The 27,174-nt window shown below is 35.5% G+C and overlaps 1 protein-coding gene across 16 annotated transcripts in view; it reads left to right on the top strand.

Annotated features, from left to right (window-relative positions):
• The window catches only part of LOC6038221 (SCY1-like protein 2), a 160,702-nt gene that overhangs the window by 127,227 nt on the left and 6,301 nt on the right, over positions 1-27,174 (top strand). For 5 of the 16 annotated variants that reach the window (XM_038262274.1, XM_038262271.1, XM_038262272.1 and 2 more), the window contains 3 exons: positions 487-504; positions 4,044-4,295; positions 25,543-25,581. In XM_038262274.1, coding sequence (XP_038118202.1) covers positions 487-504; positions 4,044-4,295; positions 25,543-25,581 — 309 coding nt within the window. Of the gene's footprint in view, positions 1-486; positions 505-4,043; positions 4,296-24,418; positions 25,360-25,542; positions 25,959-27,174 lie in introns of those variants that run through there. The other 11 variants (XM_038262278.1, XM_038262275.1, XM_038262277.1 and 8 more) reach the window with 8 other exon arrangements.

Below are 27,174 nucleotides of genomic sequence, written 5' to 3'. Positions count from 1 at the left end.
TTTGTTTGTTTGTTTGATACTTTGCTTTCAAGGAGAATTATGTTAAAAGATCAAACCCTAACAAACAAAATTGTGAAGTTGATGAATGAGTAATTAAGCAAAATTTGCAATGCACACAATTTATAAATATTTGTTGTAATTTTATCATGTTTATATTAAATCGGATTTTGATAAATGAGTTGCGAATTCTGCTTGAATATATGCCTAAATAATTAAGTTAAAATTCAAACATTACTATTCGTTTGCGATATGTTTCTGTGTGTTACATCAAAACTAAACCAAACATCTCAAAAACACCATCCCACTCCCAAAATCGTTTCCCCGTTAGCTGTGATTTATGTTTGCTCACCTGTCTCGCCCCAAAAACTGTAAACAAAAGGACATTGTTCCCACCACATCATTCTGTGTTGTCTTTCGCCAAACAAACCGCGTACCAAACATTCATCTTCATGTAAACGTAAACATGAGTTTTTCTCTCCTTCATAGCTTTCACGGAGCATGATCGTGAGTACTCTGTCTTCCCCCTTCATCCCATCGCCAAACTTTTTCCTTTTGAAACTTTTTAGTTTTTTTTCTACCTTGATAGTTTTAATCATTTGAAGAAGTCATAGGAAAAAACGCTTTTTGTTCAACTTTTACATTCAAACTCGCGAAGAAAATGAAGTTTAAAACATACTTTTTGGTTATTTTTAACTCAAGTATCTTTTACGCTTTCTCAGCAAAATAATCTGACATGCACTGCATAAAAGTTAAACTGAAAGTAAACGTCATGTTTTATTTTCACATGTTGACATTTCGAGCTGAGCTTAGGTATGATTCGAGCATAGGTTTTAAGAAAGTCAAACTAAAAGTTTGACTAAATCTCCAAAATCCAAAAGCCAATTCCAAACCTGAAATCAACTTTCTAAATTCCACCTGCGCCAAGAAATCACAACGGTGACGACTTTCTGGCTGCACAGCAGCTGCAGGAATACCCAGTTCATTAGAGTGAAAGGCAAAGTTTTCACCGAAAGCGTATAAATATTTGAAAAATTTCCAGTTATGCCACACTTTTTTCCCCAAAATCCTAACTTTCCGAACATCTCTTGAGTTTCCTGTCCTACACGCTATCTCACCAAGCCACACTAGAATAGAGCAAACTCATCAACCATTGTCCTGTCAAAACTTCAACTCCTTTACCTTTCATTGCCTCAACTCACCTCCCCTCCCAACATTCATCTTAAGTACATATCTCCGCTGGTATTTCACATATATATATCGATAGAAGCTGCCACATTGTGTATACGGTATGAAGACAGTTGTATGATGTGTTTGTATTATGGAATGAGTTGAAGCTCGCAAGTTTGGGTTACTTTCAATAGTGCGATCATATCGATCTCGTTTTACTTTTCTTTTTTTACCATTCTTCTAGTGTGATATGAGCTTTTGTATTAGTTTTACTTCTTCTTCTTCTTCATCTATTAAGAATGACAGCATTGTTCATTGCGAGTTATGCAGCAACAATGTAATACTGCTGCTAGTGTTGGCGCTGATGTTGCTGCTACCGTAGTCATATACATCTATTAGAATCACGCGTTATGAGTGTTGTTGGTAATGCAATCAATCAATGGATGCTACGTAAATAAGCTGCATTTTTTTAACGAAACTGCGAAAATCACGTCATCCTAATGAGGAACTGCGTTTTCAATCAGATAATATCATACGTGATACTTGGAAGGTCAAATCAGCGTCTATTCGGTATTCTATTATAATTGTTTGTCATGAATATTACTATTACCTACTTACAATTCGAAATCAAAATATCATCTTTCTTGAAAATGTTATCCTACAAAACTATCCCCAGCAGCCTATGGAGTTGAAGGTTCAAAGCATTGATGCATATCAGAAAGATCTACCTACTTGAAACACCATGCGTCTCCTTTGAATTATTTGTTAGCAGGTTGAAACTTCAAGTTGAACAGAAATTAAGATGCACTTAAATTTCATAGAAATCATTCATCACAATTAACCCGCTTCAACTCAACCCCGCCTCTAAGTGCGCTCCGATCTGAAAATTCTTTAAAAATCTCATCCAATCCAATGTTTAATCCTTTAAAGCACTGGAAAGAAGAACTATCATTTTTTTTTTTTGAAATTGTGGGGTTGGAAGTTAGACTGGTTTTTTGTGATTATGCCATATTTTTCGACAATGGTATTGTTCTATAGCAGAAAAAGTGAGAATCAAGCAAAAATTTAAAAAAAATATTATAAAATTATGAAAAAAGCTAGAAAGGCGGTAATGATAGAAGGTGAAGGCAGAAACTTAACAAGATAAATTGAAAGTAAAATATTTAAAAATTAAACTTTAAAATGCATTTCATAAAACAGATTTCTAATCGGAAAGAGTGTGATTAAAAAAACTGTTGATAATATAAGTCCATGCAATTTTTTTTAAATATCTGTCGCTTTTTACCAAAATGGACGACATTCTATTGGCTATATGCAGTGTTGCAAATGAGTGATAAAAAAAACTATCAATAGATAATCTCTGCACCAAAAATATCCGAGAGTATAGCGGCCGTCACTATAGCTTGTGAGATCTGTTCTTGTGTCTCGTGATTCCCAGCGATGTCATTCTCTCTCTATCACTCCTTCCCTTTTCCTCGACTATGCGCTCTCACCGCTGAGTCTCTCAATCTCTCCGAAAACTGCAATGAGAGAACGCGAGATGGCAATTAGGAGCCGACCACGCATGACATCCCGTTAAACTGCGTTTGCAAATTTGGTTTTGTGGCGGCTTTTGTGGTTAAACGCTGTTGCGGTAGGATGATCGTGGAAGCGAGAATGAGAGAGAAAAGGAAAATGTCAATCGCGAGTGGGTAAACACGAAAACGTGTTCGGCTATGTTCGGCGCTGAGAGTTTCAATGAGGAGAGAAGAGTACTTGTATTTGAGGCATGAATATTCAGCCGGGATAATTGTAGTTGCTGAGAGCTGATATTTTGATATTTTAACAATCCTGGCTATGGGTAAACATCCTAATGTTTTGTTCACTTATAGTAAAAATCCTGCAATACGTATAATTTTCGATTTTTTTAATTGTTTTCGAAGACTGACTGCATCTTTTGCGCTTAAGTTTAGAATGCAAAATCTGCTAATGAAGATATGAATATTTTAATATTTTTGGAAAATAAAACTAAAAATTATCAAACAGTATTTCAAAAATATTTGAAAGATGAAAAATCAAATTTCGTTTCCTTTTTAATAAAATTATTTTAAATCTTTAAGAATCAAGAGTAACCATTTGAAAATGCTAAAATCAATTTGTACATTTTCAAAATTTTTACCTTGATTTTCTAATAACAATATGATTGTGATTAAAAACACTGGAAGTATTATTTTTTTTAATTCAAAATAGATCAAATAGCTTCCAAGGTACAACAATTAGGGCTAACTAGATAACACTTAAAAAACCTGTTTCACAAAATTTAAACTTTAAGAGGATTTACCTCAGAAATTTTGTTTTACAGCAAAATCAAACAAAATTAACAAAAAAATATCACCTTTTCAAAAGTATTTTTTGGACTGCTTTTCATTCATAACATTTCAATTAGATGGTAGATTCAAAACAATATGACAATGTATTTTGAATGGAAATTACCAGTCATCCAATCAATTTACATGATTTCCAATTAAACGAACGAAAAACTATCTCGCAAATCCCACAAAACTCTCGTTTCTAATTGCGTTTAATCGCGGTCACTTTGTTCAAGTACGTGAACTAAACGACTAAACGCTGCTCATCAAGTGGTAAAACGAGTCGAAATGAAACCAGCTGATTTGACCTTCTAATTATCCACCTCCATCGTCCATCGCTACATCGCTCTATCGTCCTCGATGAGGACTCCGTGCTCCGTTCCAGCAGACTATTCCCTGTAATTGAACTAATGAAATTTTCTTTTCTCTTCCCTTTCTCTCGTCTGTGTCTGTCTGTGTGTGTGTCCGCGTCCATCTCTGTATTTGTGGCGTCTTTTTTTTTGTTCTTCTCGATCATCTTCTCCACAGGGCGGCTCGATGCCAAATACGTCGAGTAGCGTGCCGTTCCTGCTCTCGTCCAGCATGCAGTCGATCCGAAGCCGCCGAACCTCGACCGTGCTGTCCTCGGGTCCGCTCGGCTCCGGATCCGGACTGCTCCAGCAGCTCGGTTCCGGCATGGTAAGACAACTGACTGGTTACGGTGGTGGCTCCGGTGCCGCAAGTCCGGTTCAACAGTCTATTTTCAATGGAAATTCTAGTAGTCAAACTCGAAACAATTATGTACGAAAGTGCCCATCACTCAATATTACATTTAGTGGTTAATCTCTCTCTATAACTGTTTTCACTATTTTAACCTAGTTTTAAGTGACCAAGCTCAACTAGATGTTCGTGTTGACCCCATTTCCCCCTTTTTAGCTCTAGCTCTAGTTTCATCATTTTTTCAATACTTTTTCAAAACCTACTGTCCCATCTATTCTTATCAACTCATTCACTAACTTTTCCATTCCTGGAACTTTCGTCAAACAAAACCAACATGTCGTCGCCATCGTGCTAACTTGTCGTACGTGCATTTTGGACCAAATTGAGTTAAGAACACCATTTTGTGCAGCTCACAATGCCTCACCTTTTGACCTTCACAGATCCCCAAAATTCGATTTCAATCCTGAGATATTCAATGAAAACCACAAATGCTCCGAAAATTTTTGTCACTTTTCATATGAAAGTAGTTTCAATCTTGTCGTGCTATCTTGTCACTCCCTGAAAATTGATGTAAGTGCGACAAAGGGCAAAGGGATTTCAGGTCAGGATGCGTTTGACGCACGTACAAGTGAGACTACCGTAAACATTTGCAATTATAACTCGGGACTCCGGCAACCAAATACAACCAAACTTCGGGGCAATGCACAGAATGGTCAACCAAACAAAACGTGTTTGTTATTGTTTACAATGCGTGCTATAGTTTTTGTTTATTCAAGGTCAAACATTAAAACGCGTTTTTCTCGGAACGTCAAAATGGCGGGTGCGACATGATAGCACGACTACGTCGATGTGATATCCATCATTACATTAAGCTTACCTTCTGCACCGTATCCTTACAAATCCACACCCTAGTTTAATCCATATACATCAAAGCTCACAACTCTAGCTTCTTCTACGTTGGACTCAGTTCCGTTGTTCGTCACCAGCAGGTGTCTCCACGGTGTTTCGAAAACATATTTTTATGAATTGAATAAATATCGCACAAAAAATCATATTTTTCTAAAGCTAAGATATTTTTACCACAAGACGAAACATAAAATCTTGATTTGGTCCTATTAAGATCTCATAACAAAACATTGTACTTGAACCTAAATCAATCAGCTTGCGATGACTTTCATAAAATTCATGACAAGGGGATGTTTATACTGTATTTCTGTTGACAACTGTTTTGAAAAGGCGTTCAAATTGCTTTACTTGAACAACTCTTTTTCTAAACATCGCTGATAACCAACAATTACTTATTAAGCAACATCTCAAAATGAGCGTACTCAAACCAACAATTCTCCAACTTTAGAATGTTTTACAAAAAAAAACATTTTTTTTTATTTTGCAAGTAAAGTACTAAAAAACTTTAATTAGAATGTGTGTTTTATTAGAATTTAACAGCTCTGCTCAAAGATGTTACATTTGCAATTCAGAGATTTGAAGAAATGAGATTAGTTCTAAGTACATATTTCTAAACTACTATTTTGCTAGCTGAGTGCTCTATTAGGGAAAATACATTTTTAGAAAAAAAAACGTATATAGAATACCGTATTTTTATGAAAATAATCAAATTTTCATAATTAACCATATGAGGACACAGGAAGCGAATTGGTACAGCTGGTTTAGCCTTGTTACTGCACAATATTTGGATATTTTTTACGGATAGAATAGACGCAGAACAACAGAAATAGTGTATCATTTTCCAAATGTTAAGCTTTTACTGCTCTAAAGCCGCTGTCCCTAATCGGACTGAAGTCCTGATTCACCCAGTTGACGGTATTGATTTTCATTAGAGGTAAAATTGTAAAAATCTCACAGTTTCACAAAATGCCGTGTTATTTGTAAATACTGAAATTTCCATAATTTGCAAAACGAGTATCAAAGAAAAATATTTCTATAGGGTTTTACTTGGGTGTAAAGTGATGAAATTTCCACGAAATACCTTTTTTTAACTAAAATTTCCATAATTTGTTCCTGTTTGGTAAAATTGAGTATAGTTTTTTCTATTACATAAAATGATGAAATGATAAATAAAATGATAAAAAAATAAATGTCTTAAAAAACTTTTTCTGGTTTTGAAAATAAATGTTTTTTACGCCGTAAACTCTTTTCTTGAAGCAATCAATACAAAATTTTGTGTTGTTTGATAATCATATTGCAAATTATGAAATTTTAAGAATTTTCTGATTCAATATTTCATATCCAAAATTCGAGAACTTTACTTTGAAAACTAAAAAATGAAGTAAAAATCTGCACATAATTTTTAATACCCATTTTGAAAATTTTGAAGCTATTGGTATTTAAACAAAAATACCATATTTCGTGGAACTTTCACGAATATTAGTACTTTACACTAATTTTGTTTTTAATTGCATAAATTAGTTTAATCGTTTAAATAAGAAGTGTGGATGAGTTATCGTCGGATAACACCTACAAAATTATCGTTTTACGATAACGGTAACGATACTTCTAACGTTATGTCCCGCCTGTAAAATTATCAGCTTTATAAATATTGTTGATTATTTGGACATTTTGAAGCATAAAAAATCATCTTCGCGAGGATTCCACTAATTTAAGCTCTTTGAGTTTCAGAGCAAGGTTTTAAGTTTGATTTTTTGAAGGAAAATAGGGTAACATAAATATCCTACTTTGTTTTTATTTTTAATCATTGCATTGGATTTTGACGAATTTTAATCTCGCATTTTGATTTTTTGAACTTCAAGAAACTATTTGTACTTATTACGTTCTACTGATAAATGTTTTTTCAACAATAAAAAAAAACTGGTCATAAATATTAACTACTTCGTTCAAAAATGCAGTAAATCAGATGAAAAAATCTGCTCTAAGCTCATTTTTGGTTTAATTTAAATAAAAAAAAAACCTATCTAAAATATGTATCTTCATCAGTGGTAACATTGGGTCTAAGAGTAAGATTGGGTCACACAAAATGCTGAAATTTGTGTGATTTAATCCCACCCGCTTGACCCAATTTAACCCTTGATGTCGGTAAATAAAATTTGTGGCAGTCAAAATTCAAATTTCAAAAATGTTTTTTATTGCCGAATTCCCACTAACTTCCACTTTGCACTTCAAAATTGCTACTGATCGCAATATTGCGACCTATCAAAACGCATAGAAAACTGATAATTATTTGTGTGGTGTCCATTTTAGTGGAAATTTCGAATAAACAGCAGAATACAATTTTAAAAAATATTGCTAATTTTTAAAATGTGAAAGATTTATTTTTTATTCATAATATTGTCTTTTGAAACACCGTGTCAATCCTCCATCTCTCATACAATTCGCATTCAACAGGTTCAAAGCGCAATCTGTCCTCTCTTCCTTGCCTCTCTCACTTTCTATCCGTTTTTCGATCGGGATGAGCTCACAAAAGAGCAAAACTTTCAACATCAATATCGATTCTGATTGTGGGGGATTGGGATGATTGAGTCGACCCCGGGCAGAGGTCGAAGCTCTCTAATAGTCGTTAGTTCTAAAAAACTCTGTAGATAACCTAAAGTACACCAACTCTTAAAGAGTACCGTAGCAAGTTAAGTTCGTATTCGTTTGGAGAAAACAAAAAGCGAAATGAAACTTTTGCAAACCAAATTCGAGTCACGTAAGTACACTAACTGAGGCAAAATAAAACAGGTTCAAAGCAGCCCACGAGATCAATTTGGACGAAAGCACCAAGAATTGCAGAAATAAGAGAGAAGAAAAAACGATTCGTAGATGTTAAGGTAGTGCAAGTGAACACCCCAAATTTTCCGACACACAAGGTTGAGTGTTGAAAACGATTTTCGTTTAGCAATTTTACATGTGATAATATTTTACTTGACCCACTAGCAAGTAGTTCAGTGTGTAGGATGTAAGCAAACGTGCAATGAATTACTTAGAAAGGCAAATAGATTTTATCGGATAGGATGTCTTTGTTAAGGTTAATTGAAGAAAAACAGCTTGCGGATAGAAAGTATTTCGATGGATCGATTCTTCCATAGATAGGAGATATATTTTTTGGAATAATGATAGTATGAGACAAAAGTTGATTATGTACGTGGGTTGAAAATACGGATTGATTTCAGATGCATTTTGGATGCAATTATGTAAATAAAAATCAAATGGAGGAGGAGGAGATGGTTCTGACATATCGGTTTACAGTGATACTTTAACAAACTTCAAAACTTATAAAATGAATGGATGTAAGTTGCGTCAATACTGGCACTGAAACAAGCTGAACTTTCTGGACTAAATGAAAAATTGAAGAGTTATATGATGATGCCGATTTATTTAATTGGTTTATGTTAAAAACACTAGGACAGACAAAATACTCCAACCTGATTGAATTGTGATTTTCGAAGATTTAAAAAAAATCAGGGTTTGCACCAGCAAACTCAAGACATGTTTAGAGAAAATCAAGCAATTCCACTTCTATCGAACACTAAACAAACATTTTCTGATCAAGTTCAATTTCGGTGGAACTGTCGAACCCATCAAAACATGCCAGAATCCTGATATTCCTCAAAATTGGACCAAACTTTTTTAGAACCACTCCAAATTGACATTTTTTTCGCGAAAATAGTGAAAACCCTCATTTTTTAAACTATGAAGATTCTTCTAAAATAATATTTGAAGAATAATCGAGTGATATAGTTAATTTTCAAATTAAAATAGTTTTCGGTACTTGTTGCTCAAATGACAACTCGTTGCTTAGTTTTCACATTGAGTCTATATTTTAATTAGAGTTGTTTCCTCACCATTGTGTTCCTAAGACAATTTCTAATTAATGTAAATAATTAATGTTTACGAGATATTGAATTTTGAATTTTGTTAACAGCCCAATTTTGGGCAAATCGAAATTTTTGCTTTTTTATGGTTTTAACAGTCCCTCAAAATTTGAGCTTGATCAAAAAATGTAATGAGCTGTCGGTTTCTGCTTGGAAACTAATATTTGCTGATGTGAAAATATCTTCTAGTTGGTGGTTAAATATGGTTACATATTTCAAGACATTTTTTGAACCGTCAATCGAGTTGTTTGCATTAGTCTTTTGTTCCAACTAATTTTTCAATGTTTTCAAATAAAATTAAAAATTAAAAAATGGACAAATCTGTCATACTTTGAAGAAACCTAGACATTTATGACATCAGCTTCCAAAATTTTAGTTGAGTAATTGTCATGTAAGATGTGAGATGTGAGACAATCCACAACTTCTTGCAAAAAAACATAGCCGTTAGGTTAAAAAATGATTGCAAATAACAATCATTGCCACCAACAACAATTCAAACAGGTTTCGGAGTAAGACCAATGAGCCATTTGAGCATGCGACGGTATGATCCAATTAAAAGTTATATTTTATTTCCAAGGATGAATAAAAAATCCCTTTGCTTAAATTACCAGCAAACAGTCCCGGTGAAAAAAAAAATCAAAGTTAACTCTTCCAGCACACAGTACTCCAACAGTTAGGGAGAACGTCCAAGGTCCAGTGGTTTATCAGGGCCGAGCCCTTCCGGTTTCCGGATGTTGTAATACCATTCAGACAAGCATTAACATAAATTTTTAATTAGCTTAGCTCCTCTCTCATGCCAGTAAATCCTGCTCCACCGGACTAGCAACAATCAAGCCGGGGGTGTTGATTGGATACACTTGACGGGTGGGCGACACATGTACCTGGAAGAGTGGCAGCACGTGGAGCAAGTGGGGAGCTTAATCTCTGAGGGATTCAGCTGGTTCCGGAAAGTGCACACACGATGCCAAGTGAAGTGTGTGGTTGTGAGCGAGAGCCAACTGCATGCGGAGCAGCTTCAAACAAATGTAATCTGAGCCGACTTACACACCCACACACACACAAACAGACACTAACAATACGGTGGTGGTTTAATTATTCACATTGATGTTCCGGGAACACATCAGACTGACGCTCCTCGTCGTCCTGTCAAGCATGAACTTGCAAGCCTGACTCACTAAACTCACGCTCTGGTCGATGGTCTCTCGATGGTGTCCTGCTCTGAACGTGCTCGCTGCTGATGCTTCAATCTATTTATACTAAGCATAAGTCTCTATTCTCTGTGAGCTTTCCCTGTGCCTCAAACGGTCGAGTATTAGTATAAATATTAAATGTTTGTAACATATTAGCATATCATCGTACCTATCGCTTGCTCAAACGAATCAGCCTTCTCTAACTCTAACTCTTGCTCTGTTTATGTGTACTACATCTTCCGTACTTTCAAAACACTGTACCATAATCATCCGATGATCCGAAAGATAACCTCGTAGAGGAAGTGCTAACCCGATGACAATAAATTTAAGCTAGTCTTACCCTGGGGAAAATCTTTAATGTCGATCAATGTTACATCGAAACCCCTTACAGCAGTACAAAGTATGGTTCTCTATTGTTGCCTTGTCGTCGTGATTGTGTAACCTCGATGTGAACTTTTCGAACTCTGCCCGGGAAAAATATTGACTCAGCGCTTCGCGCAACAAACTCTCGACAATGAGCGTGCCATCCTTTCCAACTCAGAATTCTGGATAATAATCGGCGCGGAAGCTGGGGCTTCGTTGTAAAGCAGATTTATTTACTTGCCCTCAGCAGATATCGATTACATTCAGCTTCTTGTTTTCCCCTGAAACCATGCACAGAGGGTTTACCGTAAAATAATGGTAAAAAGCAGAGCATAATAATTATTGATTTTTGCTATTGAACTATTCAACCAACCAACAAAACTTTTATTTTTCTTGTTATCCTATATGGATATGAATGATCTTCTAAGCAAACCAGAATGTCACTATCACTATCGCTCAACTTAATATTTTAAAAGTATTGAGCGAGTTTTATATTTCAACCGGAATGAACCAAATATTCAGATACCGATAACGCATTGAACAACAAAATCACATTTAAATACTTGATGTAAGATTTTAAAATCAATTTAAATAAAAACTATACAATTAATTTCTAGTTACACTGGATGAATAACACAGACCAACAACGTTTCTGCTTATTTTCAATTCATGGCAAAAGAATAAACTAAATTAATTAAATGTTTTTTCTGCAGAACTTATACAAAGAATTATTTCAGTTTGCGTAGGCCATTGCAAATATTTTTCAAAGCTTACGTCGCCCCCACTTCAAAATTGGCCCGAAAATCAGGGGAAAACTGACACAAACTTTTTAAAATATGTGTACCAGCTTAACAATATTATAATAAATGGTCCAACAAATGCAAAAGTTTGGAGTAAATTCACCCAAACCATTTTGTAACAATTTATTCTTAAACCCGAAAAGTTTCCAAAAGACAACTATTGTTTTGTGGGCAGTAAATTGACAAAAAACTTTCATTACTTAATTCAGTTCAATTTACTGAAATCTGCCCTACTAAAATTTTCACGAGAGAAGACTTGCAGAAATTTTGGCAAACTTTGACAGCTTCATATCAATTTAGCAGTAATTGTAGAAAAAAAAGTGTAAAATGTTATGAAATTTCAAAATACTCATAATATAACTGAAGAGAATTTCAAGCACAAGAAGTTTAAAAAATAGAATGATATACCATTTGAAATATAATAATTCCAAACATTTTAGGATACTTCTTCTAAAAATCTTCTGAAAGCAAAAGTTAATGAAAAAGCCTTTTGCTTAATTGTTTTTAGTAAGTCAGGTCATTCTCTAGTTAAAAAATATACTCGAAGTGAACACTACAGAAATTTGCATCTCCGAATGATGCCATCATTATTTCACATATTATATTAATATTTTAAAATAAGCTCAAACGCCCTTAAAATTTAAATCAGGAAAAGCAGGAAATAAATTTGGATTAAAAAAAATACATTTTAATATTCCCTTATTTTAGGGAATTTTTGAAGGAAGGCTTTGCCTTAATCTTTTGAAAAAAATCATAAGAAAATTATAAAGACACATCTTTTAAACCCTCTGTGCAGCGGTTATTTCCTCCGCAATTTCCCCCTCTAAAATCACCCTAGAAAACATTCAAACAGTGTTGATTTTTCCACTGCCGCTAAAGACTTCTTGTTGCTTCCCGCTCGTTTCCGTCATGATGGTAGCGAATCAGCATTTCGCGCTTCACCGTTCACAATCGCAATTAAAAACTTATTCATTTCTGCTGAGCGACAAATCACACCTGTTGAAAGAGGAGTCACCATGATGGGAGACGCCCACCGGAGAGAGGGAAGAGCGATACTGGTCCAGCTAGAAGCAAAAACTTTTCCTTTCCCCGATCATCCCGTAATATTTCCAGACAGTGACTTTTGCTCTTATTTGCATTGGCGTTTCAATAAGAACAAAACGATTGCTGAGCGTAAAATAAATAACGCAATTGATTAAAACATTCCATTTTAATTAAACTGTACATACTCAAACAGAAGATGTCTGCATTGGCATTCTACCCCCATCCCTGTGCAATTCATTTTCTTCCCACCTTCAATATTCCTACCGGACTTCCGGAAAAGGCACCTGCTTTGAATAGTTTTCGCACCAATTAGCATAACTGGCACTATTTACAAAGTACTTTGGCCACCCACACGTCCTCGGTGAAAGACGTAAAGCATGTTGTTCAGCACAAGCCCCATCCTCCCATGCACACACTCACAGACCTCCCACGTCAAATATATTTATAGAATCGATGTTAACTTTACAGCATTGAATGCAAATAATTGAACATCAAACCCCCGCATCATCACTCCAAATATAGCAACCCTGTATTGAATCGAGAAATCGCTAGAATTCTCCCAAAATCAGATGTTCCGGTTAATAGAATCAAAAAAATTACTGTGATTCTGGGCAAATTAATTTAAAGTGTACTGTTTTTGCAAACAAAGAATCATCAACTAGGAAATATCAAAACTAGAAAAAATATGGGACATAAGAACATGTAACAATAAATCTTCATACTACCCAGTAGGTTTATAGAATGAAGTTAAAAAAGAGTGTCCCGTTTCACTGAAATTTGCTTAGAAATTATTTAATCCAAATTTTCACAGACAAACAGACGTAATTTTCGATCTTCAAAAAAACAATAAATTTAACTGCCAATTTGAATGATCAGAATATCTTTTTTTCAGATTCCCATTACAGGTCTGAATTGTATGGGTGTGCTGAACTTAAATCCCAAATATGAGCTCGATTGCTCAAAAGCTCAATTCAGCCCTCTACTGGAAGGTGAAATGTTAAATTTGAACCACCCTATCCAGCATACCATAATAAATGCAAACATTCATTACTAGATGGCTCTAGCGAGAAGTGATTGGTGGATTCTCAATAAAATCAGTTTGTTTTGTCTTTTGACGTCGAAAAATTTCGCTGCACAAGGCCGTTGCAGATGTACTTCATCATCAGCTCACTCAGAGCTTGGAATTGATCTGCCTTGTTCCGGCAGGCACGAAAACGCGTAAGCATCTCACCAGCAAGTGCGAAAAACTCGTGAAGAGATCATCACTGGTGACATCAGCTTGTCCCGGTGGAGTACCATTCCCAGAAGCGGCCACTCAGTCTTGTCATTTGAATTTGAGGCATTGAGTCCTTTTCGCGGCCAAAAAGGCAAAGCCCAGCTTAGTGTCAAGAAATTAATCCAAACATTTTCTGCACAGCAGTACGATTTTCTTTGACGATTGTTCAAAACTCAAAGCTTTAGATGATTGTTTTAGGGAATCTTTCAATTAATTAATTATCACTGATTCCCGGTAACAAAATTCATTTGCGTCTCGCAATGTGACAAAATTCCATTCATTCCGATACGCAAAATATCAAACAAAAGCCACCTTCCCGTTATAAACTATGCATTTTGATTTGAAATTTCCAAAAAGCCACCCAATTATGATGCTAATTCAGCCAGCTTTTAATCAAAACGTAACTCCATATCACAACATCATCCATTATGTTCCCCTTTTCATCGATCATTCTCGGGACGCTCAGCTGCAAACCCAAAATCAATCATTCATAAATCATCCCGCGCTATATTCATTGGGTATTTGAAAACATGTGTAAACAAAAGCACAGTCGACGTACATCATTTTCCAATCTACATGCAAACCTTGACACCAACGAATGTGCTCAAATTCCAGGCAAATATTCAACGTGCAAATACTTTTGCCAGGAAAAAAATACCACTCGATTATTTATTCACTACATTTGCAAATGCGCATAGAACCAAATGCAAGACCACAGGCACACGGAGGTGAAACTCTGAAATTCCACAGCTTGTTTTAAATACTCAACGACAGCTCTATCATCAAGTCTGTTTGTCTGTGGCCAACAACGGCATAGTTCTGTTTCGCATGCAAACAACCAGCGCTGACCTCGACGCTGGTTTTAATTTATTAAATTTTATCGAGAACCCGACAGATGGCTCTGTCTCTCGCCCTTTCCAATTTCAAATACCGGCACCAGTTACTGCTGGGTTACCTCCGGCTGAAAGTTTAATTAATTTTACAAATCCGACCAGCACCAAACCAAATACTATTCCCGTCATCATCAGCAGCATACATACGAAGGAACGTGAGGGGTACCGGAGATAGTAATGACTGGAAATCCGTTTGTTCAACGGGAACAGTAATCCCCTTTGCCATGGTTGCCTGCATTCGGGGGCGACCTGTTGCTAATGATTTTTTTGTATGACGATAGACAACTTTAATTGAAAAAAAACTCTTATTCTTTCATCGCAGGAAAAAGTTTGCGAGTCGTTGCAACCGTCCACATCAACGAAAAGTTTTAAGAAGAAGGCAAGAATTTACTTAAAATTAGCGACACCCAACACAGTTTTGCAGCACACATTCAGTTGGAATAGAAAACACTTTACAGTTTTTGCACTGAAGACACGCTTCAAACACTGATACATATACAAGCAATAGTTTATTTTTTAATCACAAATTGTATTTATTTTGCTATTTTGATTTCATTAAGGACCGCAAACTGAATATCAACTTAATTATAGTTTGCATTTAGTGTTTCTTAGGTACAACCAGCAAAGGCTCAACTTGAACTAAATGATTCGCTTTTCTTGCGATCTTTCAAATGCTGTATCGAACAGCTGCAAATTTCAACATTTAAATCATGTTTTTGAAGAAAAACTTTGACCCTTGAAATCCACAAATTCGGAACACTTTTTTCTTACGGATGTAAACAAACTTTGGTTCTCTCAATGAGTACAGAGTTTTTTTTTACAAAATAATGACGTCACGCACTGAAACCAACGAAACTCATGCTTAGTAATGTTTTATGAATGGTCTAATAACTTTTTTTGTAAAAATATCAGTTAAATTCAGGTGTTCCACAATTGCACAATAACATCCCACAATTATGGAACAGGCAATTTGGAGGCAGTGTTTTGCTGCTCTGAATGAAATAGTCTAGAGATGCAGTTTTTTGTTTTAAAAGTACTACTTTTACTAGTGAAATAGCAAGAGAATGTCCAAATAAAGGTCATAAAAATAGTAGGGTCGACAGAAAAGGTGCATTTGGCATGCTATTGACAAATTATTACAAAAGTGTTCCGAATTTGTGTGTGTTCCAAATATGTGGGATGACTGTACTGCCCATAATTGAAAATTCGGCTATTATGCCAAATCAAGTATTCCGAGAAAAACGCGTTTTAGTGTTTGTCACAAAATCTCCGTCAAGGCAATTTCCCATAAGAGTGGCATATTAGCCGTTTGGTTTTTCGTGAAATTCAAGTTCCAGAAGATGCGTTGGAACATCCTCTACCACCTGGTGCTGATATCTCGTTTTTGTCAAAAGTGGATATTAGCCGTTTTTTCAATGGTGGGCAGTGTAAATGTGAATGTATTCCTCCGTGGTACTCAAATGAATGAACACAATTCACGATTTCAAGAATTTACCTTTTTCGTGTAGAACGTCGTCAGTTGAAACCTTTTTTTGCATTTAATGCATTTTCCTAAGAGAAATCTTAACAAAAAGTCAACTTTTGGGTAAACAAATCTAAAGAATTTACGACGTTGAATCCAATGGTGTTCTCAAAATTTACGAACAGTGTTGCCAGATATTAAAATTTGGCGGGTGCAGTTTCAAAATGTATTTTTAACCCTTTACATCGGCACTAACGAGAAAACTGACAATTGCACTCGGTTGCCGAGAGTTTTTTTTACATTAAATTAAATCAAAACCTCAAAGTAAATTTAAAAAAATCGTTTTAAAGGTGAAAAGTCCATCGTGCACAGTATTCCTTGTAATTTGAAGAAATAAACCCGAAATTTAATTTATACCCAAAAACAGAAAGGAGAATGGGCAAATTTGTATGGGAGCTGGTCCAAGGATGTACACGAACGGGACAAACTTTATTCGAAAGATCTCGCCGAGACAAGAAAAAAAGTCTTCTGAACGAACTCTCTAAACCCCGGTGTTCAAAAGTTATAAGTTGTTGAAGTTTGAGTATTTTGGGTTAAAATGCACAAAAAATCGTATTTTTGCTATTTCTAAAATCACTCATAAAATCCTTATTTTATTATGGATTTCGATCATCTTGACTTCATTCGACGCGTATCAGCAGAAACTATAAGTTCTAATATGTTTTAGCATGATTGAAACATGATTTCTCTTGTTTTTATCCGTTTGAACCGTTTGTGCAAGGGGCATTCCATAGAAACAAGTCGAAACTTGAAGATTTTGAAAACGGATCCTACCCAGACTGCTTCAGTGAGTATCCTACCCAGACTGCTTCAGTGAGTATGGAAGGCTACAGTGCGTTGGTGTAACAACTTATTGAGATTTTCTGGGTCATCCAAGAACTCCTTGGAGTTAAGACCCGTGGGTCTACCGCCGTAACAAGCAAGAGGTCAGTGATTTTTTACCACTGATAATAACCGCATAGCTTCAGTGAGTATAGTAGACTACCTTATTAATGTTTTGAAATGTCCAGTGTCATCCTAGGACTCCTTGGAGTTTAGATCTGTAGGTCTAACACCGTAACAAGCAAGAGGTCAATGAGTTTTCACCCCTGATCATAACCGCATAGCTTCAGTAATATAATAGACTACATTATTAATGTTTTGAAATGTCCTGGGTCATCCTAGGACTCACTGAAGTTAAGATCTGTGGGTCTATCACCGTGACAATCAAGATATCTACCTGTTTTGACCAAGATCAGTGCTTTAGTCAGTATGGTAGACTGCTTTTTTGAATGTGTTGGGATGTTTTGGGTCATTCTAGGACTCACTAGAGTTAACAGCAACAGATCTTAACTTCAGTGAGTCCTAGGATGACCCAGGACATTTCAAAACAATAATAAAGAAGTCTTGAGTTTTTTTTTGATAAGGTCCTATAAACAAATGTAAACATTGAGTGTATCCCGCTTACTCCGATGGACTTTGACATAAGGTGTGAAAGGGATACGCTCAATGTTTACATTTGTTTATAGGACCTTATCAAAAAAAACTCAAGAAGTCTATTATACTCACTGAAGCTATGCGGTTATTATCAGTGGTAAAAAATCACTGACCTCTTGCTTGTTACGGCGGTAGACCCACGGGTCTTAACTCCAAGGAGTTCTTGGATGACCCAGAAAATCTCAATAAGTTGTTACACCAACGCACTGTAGCCTTCCATACTCACTGAAGCAGTCTGGGTAGGATACTCACTGAAGCAGTCTGGGTAGGATCCGTTTTCAAAATCTTCAAGTTTCGACTTGTTTCTATGGAATGCCCCTTTCACAAACGGTTCAAACGGATAAAAACAAGAGAAATCATGTTTCAATCATGCTAAAACATATTAAAACTTATACGCGTCGAATGAACTCAAGATGATCGAAATCCATAATAAAATAAGGATTTTATGAGTGATTTTAGAAATAGCAAAATACGATTTTTTGTGCATTTTAACCCAAAATACTCAAACTTCAACAACTTGTAACTTTTGAACCCCGGGGTTTAGAGAGTTCGATCAGAAGACTTTTTTTCTTGTCTCGGCGAGATCTTTCGAATAAAGTTTGTCCCGTTCGTGTACATCCTTGGACCAAATCTGCCCATTCTCCTTTTGTAACATGTATGGTTGAAGTTTTTTCCAAGTTCATCTGAAAAATCAATATTATAAAAATTAAACTGGATATAAGTTCATCAAAAGTTTCGAATAAACTATTTAATGACTATAATCCAAATATTTGGTGTAAGTTGCGATCGGAAAATGATAATATTATTATATTTGTAAAGAAATTGAAAAAAAATGAATACCAAAAAAACAACATTTGATATAGCGACTTAAAGAAATTTTACAAATTTCACAAATTTCCTTAAAAGGTACATAATAAACTTTAAATATAATGTTTTTAATTGGAGCATATGCTTTGGGACATAATTTTAGCGCAAAATGTATGACCTTGTTAAAATTAGTGCAAATATTCCCATAGTTTCAGAGGAATTTTATGGTAATTTACAGTATTTAATACTGTAATATCAAAAACATACCTTAGTTTGGAATCCTATTTACGACAAATATAACAAAATGTGCAATATCATAAAAATACCTAAAATTGATATGATACCAAATTTTGCTCTTGCATAATTCTTAAGACAAATTTTAAAGGGTTCAGGAATACCAAAATTTGGTATTGATACCAGAAAAAGGTATTATCACGCACTTCCCTAATTATTAAACCCTTCTAGGGTAAATTAATCAAAATGTGAACTGAATGTAACAAAATTCTTCAAAGACTTCTTTGAAGCTTTAAAAATTTAAGTTTTGGAATAATTTTAACAAAATATAGACTGTTGATCCTCTTGTCGATTTCAAAATATATTCTAGATTAAGATAGAATGACTAATTTTGCACCCAATTCAAGGCATTTAATCCTTTTTACATTTGTTTTACTCAAAAATGAATTGCAATTACGTATCTTAAACTGAAGAAAAGTTCTAGTTCGAAATCATCACAATTCAAAGTGTTACTCCCCTCTGATGTTAAATAAATAAATTAAAATAATGCTCATTTCAACTGTTTCGATTTACAAGAATTTTCTTTGTTTACAAAATATCGATTAAATTATTATTTTTCGAGCTTTAATAATTTTTTAATATTTAGAACGATTTAAATAGTTTTTTAAGACTAAATCGCTGAATTTTGAAATCTATCCTACACAAAAAGGCCGTGTAAGTTAAACATATTTATGTTATATAAAAGTTCCAAACAACATTTTGAATTCTCCATTACTTTTTCAAACAGTTCTATTAACATAGAAAAGCACATTGAATCTTTTAAAAAAGTACTCTAGAATTTGCGGCTTTCTCTTATAGATTAGAAGTGGATTATGAGCAGACCCGTAGCCAGGGGGGTGGGCTTCGGGCTGAAGCCCCCCCCTGAAATTTTTGGAAGACATATGGGAGAGAGGGAAAAAGAAGAAAAGAAGAAGACAATTTCTTCTTCCAGCACCGGGTAAAAGCAGTTTTCACTAGTCACCACTAGATGACACCGCTGTTTTTACAAAGGAGCTTCAGAGCGGTGCATTTTGCCCCGACCACGCTTTTTGCAGAAAATTTATTTAAAAATACATTTTTTGATGTTTTTGGACCCATCTATCTACAGAATAGTGAAGATTATGACAAAAACTATATACCTCAATACTTACAATAACAATAAATGCTTTTTATATTGTCCAAAAATCATAATGAAAGTTCAATGAAAATTAGATGAAAACACAACATTTTAAAGTTTTGCAAATAACTTAAGCTGTTTTTATACTACGATGCTCAATTTTTTCCAGCATGGCTTATTCATGTTAAGCTTCCAATTTCTATGATTTTTTCCCCGGAAAATTCTTCCAAATACCGAGAAAAGCAGAGGGTGCATTTTGCCCCCGGAGTGCATATTACCCCCTCTCCCCCTACACCCAACCCTCGGTGGTTGGTCACTTTTTCGATTGACACTTTTTACTTTGTACCCCATTGGTTTGACAATGTCAAACTAAAAAGTCAAACGAACTGTCACTTTTCACACGGGACACAACACACACTTACTATCAAACAAATCGTTTGGTAGTGTGTGTGAGCTCCGTGTAAAGAGAGTGTCAAACTAAAAAGTGACCTCGTTCGTTTAACAATTACTGTAAAACCGTCACGGTTTGAGTGTACCCGCATCGGTCATCAAAATATACCCGGAGTCAAGTCCCACGTACTCAAATCACTTTCATCTCCGTCGCTTAGAAACCAAACAACTCTAACTGGTCCAACGACCAATGCATCAATCCAGTCAAAACAAATGCTGTAGTTTGGCCATGCTTCCCTCAACAAACAAGCAAACAAATTCTCAGTACTCATACTCACCCTCCGTCCATTCAAACAAATTCAAAGTGAACATAAAGGACACTTCTTTCTCTCTCTCTCCCCCCTTATTTTCACCCATTTTACGTGCTGAAGGCGACTTTTTTCTGTTCTTTTCATTGAAACCTATTGTTTTCTTCTCACGTTGTGTGTGTGGATGGGTGTTTGTGTGGTGTGCAAAAACTTTATCCTTTGCTTTTCGCAAAAGCTTCCGCACACTGACACACGCACACATACGTGGGTGAAACAGATTTAAGCTCTCGACAGAGCACAATGGACGGATAAAATACGACACAGAAAATCCACTTCGCCAACTTCGCTCTGCCGTCAACACCCCCCCTCCACAACCACAAAAGCTCATGTTTATCAACCAAAGTGATCATTTCGTTCAGTAGGATTTCTTCTGAAGCTTAACTTTCCCCCTCAAAAACACTCACACACTCTCGTACTAGCGTGTTCCGACAGTCCCGCGACAGAAAGTTTAGTTTAAGTTTAGTCCCGCTTTGTAGCTTTGTTTTAGAGTTTGTAGTTTGTACATGTATTGAACAAACGACTACTTTTTTTTCGTTCAAAGCCATAGAACCATTGTTGTAGATGAGAGAACACACTTACACGATTACTGCACCACCACCAAAAAGAAAAAGAAAAACTAACAAAAAAATAGAACAATAGTTTTCCCGATCAAAGGCTGTGAACTATCTGATCACGACACACGTCACTCCACACACCGGAAAAGTTTTTCCCCGTAACAAGGATTGAGAGCACGGGAAAAAAACGGATGTACATATCACAATAGAAAACTCACTGAATCTCACCTGTTAGTGTGTCACAAAGCACGAAAAAGGACAAGTGGCTAATTAAATTTGGCAAAAAAATAAAAGAGTATCTTTTATTTAGCAGTTACGAAAAGGATCATAAAATTAAGAAGAGTCGATACTCGTTTTCAAATGTCAAAAGAAACTGTTTTTCATAAAAGTCATAGAATTCAAATTCCATTTAACCTTTAAAAAATAGATTTTCAGCTAGTTTTGTTAGTTTCTAATTATTTTTTTCATTTCTTATTTGTACACTGACCATCAATGTGTTGACTTAAAACATTATTTGCATTATCCGTAGTTATACAGTGTAATACTTTAAAATTTGCACAATATTTCGTAGTTTAAAAAAACTCAAATTTTCATGATTTGCAGTCAAGGCATGAATGTCACAAAAGTGGTAGAATGTCTATAATTTAAAATAATAATAATAATTATTTGCAGTATCTATCGGTATAATTTTACAATGTTATTCTTAAAACTTTGAAAGACTGATGATTTATTTCTTTCTTAAAAAGGTATTTTGTGATAATTTGAGAATTTTATGGTTGAAAACTTTAACCAAATAATCTTGTCAAAATAAATTTCAAAAACTTTATTATTATTTTAATATTTACACTAAAACTCTACTGAAATGAAAATATTAAATTTTTCGTTTTTTGATTCCTCTTGATATGTAACTAAGAGAATTCCCAGAAAAGTGGTATGTTGTGTATGTATTTCGTGCACTTTGTTAAATTTTAGGATTTTTGAAAAGTAGAAGAATAGAAAATAGAACAAATTATGACTAAAGTGTTTCAAGTAAAATCTAATTTGCGATCTAAAAGCACTCTTCATTTTTTTGTATAAATGCATCATTTTCAAGTTATAGCCATTTTGAGCCTAAATTATGGTGAAAAAAGGAATATTTTGATATTTTCAAATCAAGAGTAAATTTTCAAAACAACCCATGAGTCAAATACGTATTTTTCGTGTATTTTGAAAATGCAATATTTTCTTGAAAATATTCTCAAAATTATAGTTTTTTTCTATATGAGTGTGAAATGATTGGGATTTTTTATACATTTTGAAAATTATAACACATATTTTTGAAAATACTCTCAATTTTCACAAAACTACGTATTTTCGAAAAAATACTATAAATTTTAGTTTTTACAATATTGGTATCAAAAGGATCGGGATTTTGTTATACATTCGAAAATAATAACATAAATTTTTGAAAACACTAAAAATTTCCACAAAACTATATATTTTTGAAAAAAGCAAAGCTTCAGTATTTTACAATATGGGTATCAAATGATCGGAATTTTTTTCGAAGTTTGGATGATTTAACATAGGATTATAGCCAATGTTTCCCATATAACCAAAATTCCATAAGCTCTGTGTTTCAGTTGAGCAATGGTCCGTGCGAAACCGAGCCAGCTGAACGACAGAACCGGGGCAGTGCGAAACCGAGGCGTGCAAAACCAGGGCATGACTGTAGTGTGAAAATATTATTTACGAATCACTGAATTTTTTCTATAGTTTATAATTTAAAAATTTTAATACTTTTTAGTATAACTTTTGTTAATTAAAGTTCCATGTTGGCAAAATTGCTCTAAAATGTTCAAGGCAAGTCACCTGCAATGGAACAATTCAAAAATATGATGTTTTACTAGAAAAATGTTGATTTTCGTAGAGTGTCTCATTGTTCCCCAGCTATCTTATTGTACCTGCCAAGTGCGTCTACAATGAGACAGTTGAATAACTCTGGCTGTAGATGTCGGATCGATCTCATATTTTGGTCAACATTGAACACATTAAAAGAAAGAAATTTCAACAAAAAGCTCATAAAAACATTCTGATGAAAAAATTTGAAAAATCGTTGGAAGTTGAAAACCAAAAGTATCTCATTGATGACTACCTTACCCTACTACCAATAATTAGCAAAATGTCAATGGACCTGTGATTTTTTCGGAATTTAAATGTTTTTTTTTCTGTTCTGTGGTCCTAATATTCAAAGCTTACAAAAAGTCAATTGATAAAAAAATAAACGTTATTCAATGTATTGTAAATAGTTTACAATCAAGTTACAAGTTTTTTCTATGAAAATTTTGGTTTTCTGCAATTATATTTTGTGACCCCTAATTTTTTGATGCATTTTGGAAGAGGGGCTGATAAAAACTTGAAAAAAAATTACAGTGGCCTAATCAAATATCAAAAGTATATTCTTAGGAGTTGGAAATTTCTTGAATACTGAGGCAAAATATTGAATTTTTACGACAACATTTTAGAATTATATGTAAAAACAATTTGTTTAAATCCATGTACATTGTACAACAAATAATATGAATACTAATATTAAGAATTTTAGTTTAGTTTCGAAACAAAAGCAATTAAAACGCTTCAAATAACATTTACACAAATATGTTTTCAGTTAGTTTATTAACGTTGAAACATTGTTCAGTTTATAAGAAAGGCTGGGCATATTTACGAGAAACCATCTAGATATAAACAAAACGCTTTTCTCCAAAAAGTTTGTTATCCTTTTTTTATTTAGTTGATGTTTTTTTGCTTCATTGTTTAGTTTTTTTGACAATTAACTTGATTGAGCAATAGTATTTTTAAGAATTTACTGACGCCACTTGTCCTTCGCACCTCTGTAAAAATATAACCAACAACACTACGCAGTATCTCATAGTGCTTTTTAGACAAACTCAAACGGCTCACTCCAGCATCAACACGGATAGCTTCTACTACAACAGCAACAACATTCACAGCAACAAGCCAACAATTAGTCAGCACTCTCAGAGCACCTCTTTCCGCAACAATCTACAACAACAGCACACGCAGCAAAACTAGTAGTGTATAGTGGCTTCACGAGCATACAAAAAGCAACAAAAGCTAATTCTCTCCAACATTGGAAAATGCCTACAAAAATCCTCTTCTCTTCTTTTTCTCTTCCTTTTTCTGTGCCTATCCTTCGAACAAAACCAAAAAAATAAACAATAAAAAATCCACTTCCAAACAATCCAAAACCAAAAAACAACCCGTAACATCGTCACGCTCTAACCTCGAAAAAAACAAACCTCCAGTCGTCGAAGCTCGAAACGAAGCTGGCCAACATTAAGCCACTGGAGCTGCTGACCTACTCGCCGGCGTCGCGACGCAGCAGTACGGCCACCGCCGCCGGCTTTCAGCGCAGCTTCCAGAAGAGCCAGAAGAAGGCGCTGAAGAATCTGCGCAAGAGCTTCAAGCTCTGAATCGCGGTGCGCCACGGTCCCAAGCGGTGCTCCTCCCCAAGCCTAAAAATTGTGCGCCAACTTGAAGCCGCTGACCACGAGGTAGACTGGGAAGAGGACGGAGAAGTTGTGGAAGCAGGTGGGACCACGATCTGGTCCTGGACGCTGGCGTACGGAGTGATGCAAGAACTGGGGGAATATCTGAGGACCGTGCTGTGCTTCAACGGATTGTGGGGGAAGAATCGATGCGACCGCTTGTACTATGAACGTCGCCAAGAACAGCAAAGCTCAGCTTGTAGTGCCGTATTCGTGTAATTTTGTACTACTCCCGTTGCGCAAGCTACTCTCTTTGTGGATGATGGATGTTGTTCGAAGCGATTCGAAGCTTGACCAAACCAAACATAGTAAAACCGCCAATACGTGTCGTACAATTATTGCTAGTTGACAGATTTTTGTATCATGCAAGCGACCAAAAATTTGTATTACCCTAAAACGATAAACAGAACCAAGTAAGAGTCAGTAGTAGAACCCCCCCTTTACATAGCGTAACCCGTAGAGCAGGTAGTTCCGCTTTTTCCGTATTCTTTGAGTGCAGTTCTTGAATTCTTCGAACTGATCTAACCGCTATACCGCCTCTACCTCCACAGCTTTCCACGATACACGGTCACCGTTTTTTGAACGCACTGCTCAAACAATTTCTACTAGATGTGCTATCACGGCTCACAATACCACCACAAAACACTTCCTCACATACTTCAGAACCGTTCTCTGGAGCTACCGCTCCACGATCTATTCTTCCTAAACCCACTAAACCCGTCACTTGGACTACTCATCCAAACTATCTAGAAGTGCGTGTTCCGTAGCGTTACCTCTCTAGTTCTACTACCTCCCACTCTCCCCCTCTCTCTCTCTCTCTGCTTTTGTACCCCCCACATCATGCGCAGTCTTGTTCACCACAACCATCTGTATATTTTCAGATTCTGAACACCAAAAACTTCAAATCAGTACTGGAAAAAGTAACTAAAAACCGACCACGATCCTCCTCCCTGTTTAGCGTGTACAATGATCGTTAGCACAGTAGCTTTCCGAGCGCTCCTCCTCCTAGCGGAGCACGCTCGAGAAATTCCCTCTTCTAAGGAAGACCCCAAACCGAACTTCACACCCACAAACACATACACCACTCACTCTCACTCACTCTGTAGAGACCGTAACATGTCCTCTATCAGGAGTCCTTTTTACGAGACCGCTCATGATACACCGTAAACCATGATTTGACCAAACCAAGCATCAAGTATAGCGATCCCAAAGACCTACTACCAAAGTATCAAGTATTGGAATCTTGTAGAGTGTATCGTCCTCCGTACGAACGTCCAGCCTAGAGCCTAGAGACGAGGTAAGCCCTTCGTGTAGAGGCCCAGTACAGTAGTTGCGTATTGGTACCAGCCCAGGTACAGAGTGTGTTTGGCTAAGCCGCCCATCTTCCCGTACCCGTATTCTACCTTAACCAAAGCCACACAGTCGTTTGCGTAGTACTTGGTCCTTACACTTTCACAACTCACCACTCGACACACACGCGGATGTAGAATCTGGTGGAGCGTTACGCGTAGACATGCGTTGAAGAATCTAAGTTTTTACCCGAAATCCTAAATAGTTGGCCCGATGCACGGAGAAAAATGAGGTCCTAAAATCGTAGCAAGCGTAATGAAATTGGGAACCACAAACAAAGTGTTAAAATTCTAAGGAACGAACACTTTGTTAGTGGTTCCCAACTTGAAGGACGCTTGTTCACGATTTAGGGAAATCGTTTTTCTCCGTGTATCTCGTATTTACTTCTTTGAATTTTGTTCGGTGACGTCGGTCGAAATAACATTTTCTTCTAAGAGTTACTCATCGGTCTGTTTCTGTAAAATGACTCCCGGAACCGTCTTGTTTTGTTCGATGGATGCGGAATAGTTCACCGAATGTTGTTTTATCCAAAGATAAAACCATACGTTGGCAATTTATTTCAAACAAAGAAAATCTATTCCTGGATTTTTGTATTTTTGAAAAATAATAGTTAATGAATAGCTTTCTTTAAAATATCATGTTAAAAAAAATATTTTTTGAGGTCAATCACAATCATAAATGATTAAAAAGTTATCCATACCCATTTTCAAAGGATTTTAATTTTTTTTTGCAGGGTCCATACAAAATTCCATACAAATTTGACAGTTGTCCATACAAAGTTAATATCAAATCTTCAAGAATGTATATCTTGAGAACGGAATTTCTGATGAAATTGGAGTCTTCGGCAAAATTGTAAGCATAGGTCAGGCCTACCCAACGTCCGGCCCGCGACGACTTTTTTTTTTTGACCGGCCCTTAAGGCTGTTCATGAAATATTAAATAAATAAATTAATTGTGTGAATTAAAAAAAAGTAAGCTTGAGATCAAATTTTAACATATTATAACAACATTCTTCTTGTTTGAATTTAATTCTTATCATTTCTATATTGATATTTTTAAACTGAAAAATGGTGCAAGAAAACAAAATTAACCATTTCGTAAAATTGTGAAATTTATGAAAAAAATTTGATTGTTGTCTAAAAATGTACAAAATGACTCTAAAT

This window comes from Culex quinquefasciatus, chromosome 3 (genome assembly GCF_015732765.1).
Source record: "Culex quinquefasciatus strain JHB chromosome 3, VPISU_Cqui_1.0_pri_paternal, whole genome shotgun sequence".
In the NCBI taxonomy this organism is placed as follows: domain Eukaryota; kingdom Metazoa; phylum Arthropoda; class Insecta; order Diptera; family Culicidae; genus Culex; species Culex quinquefasciatus.
Note: the sequence above shows the minus strand (reverse complement) of the source record. Positions and strands in the feature narration are given on the sequence as shown.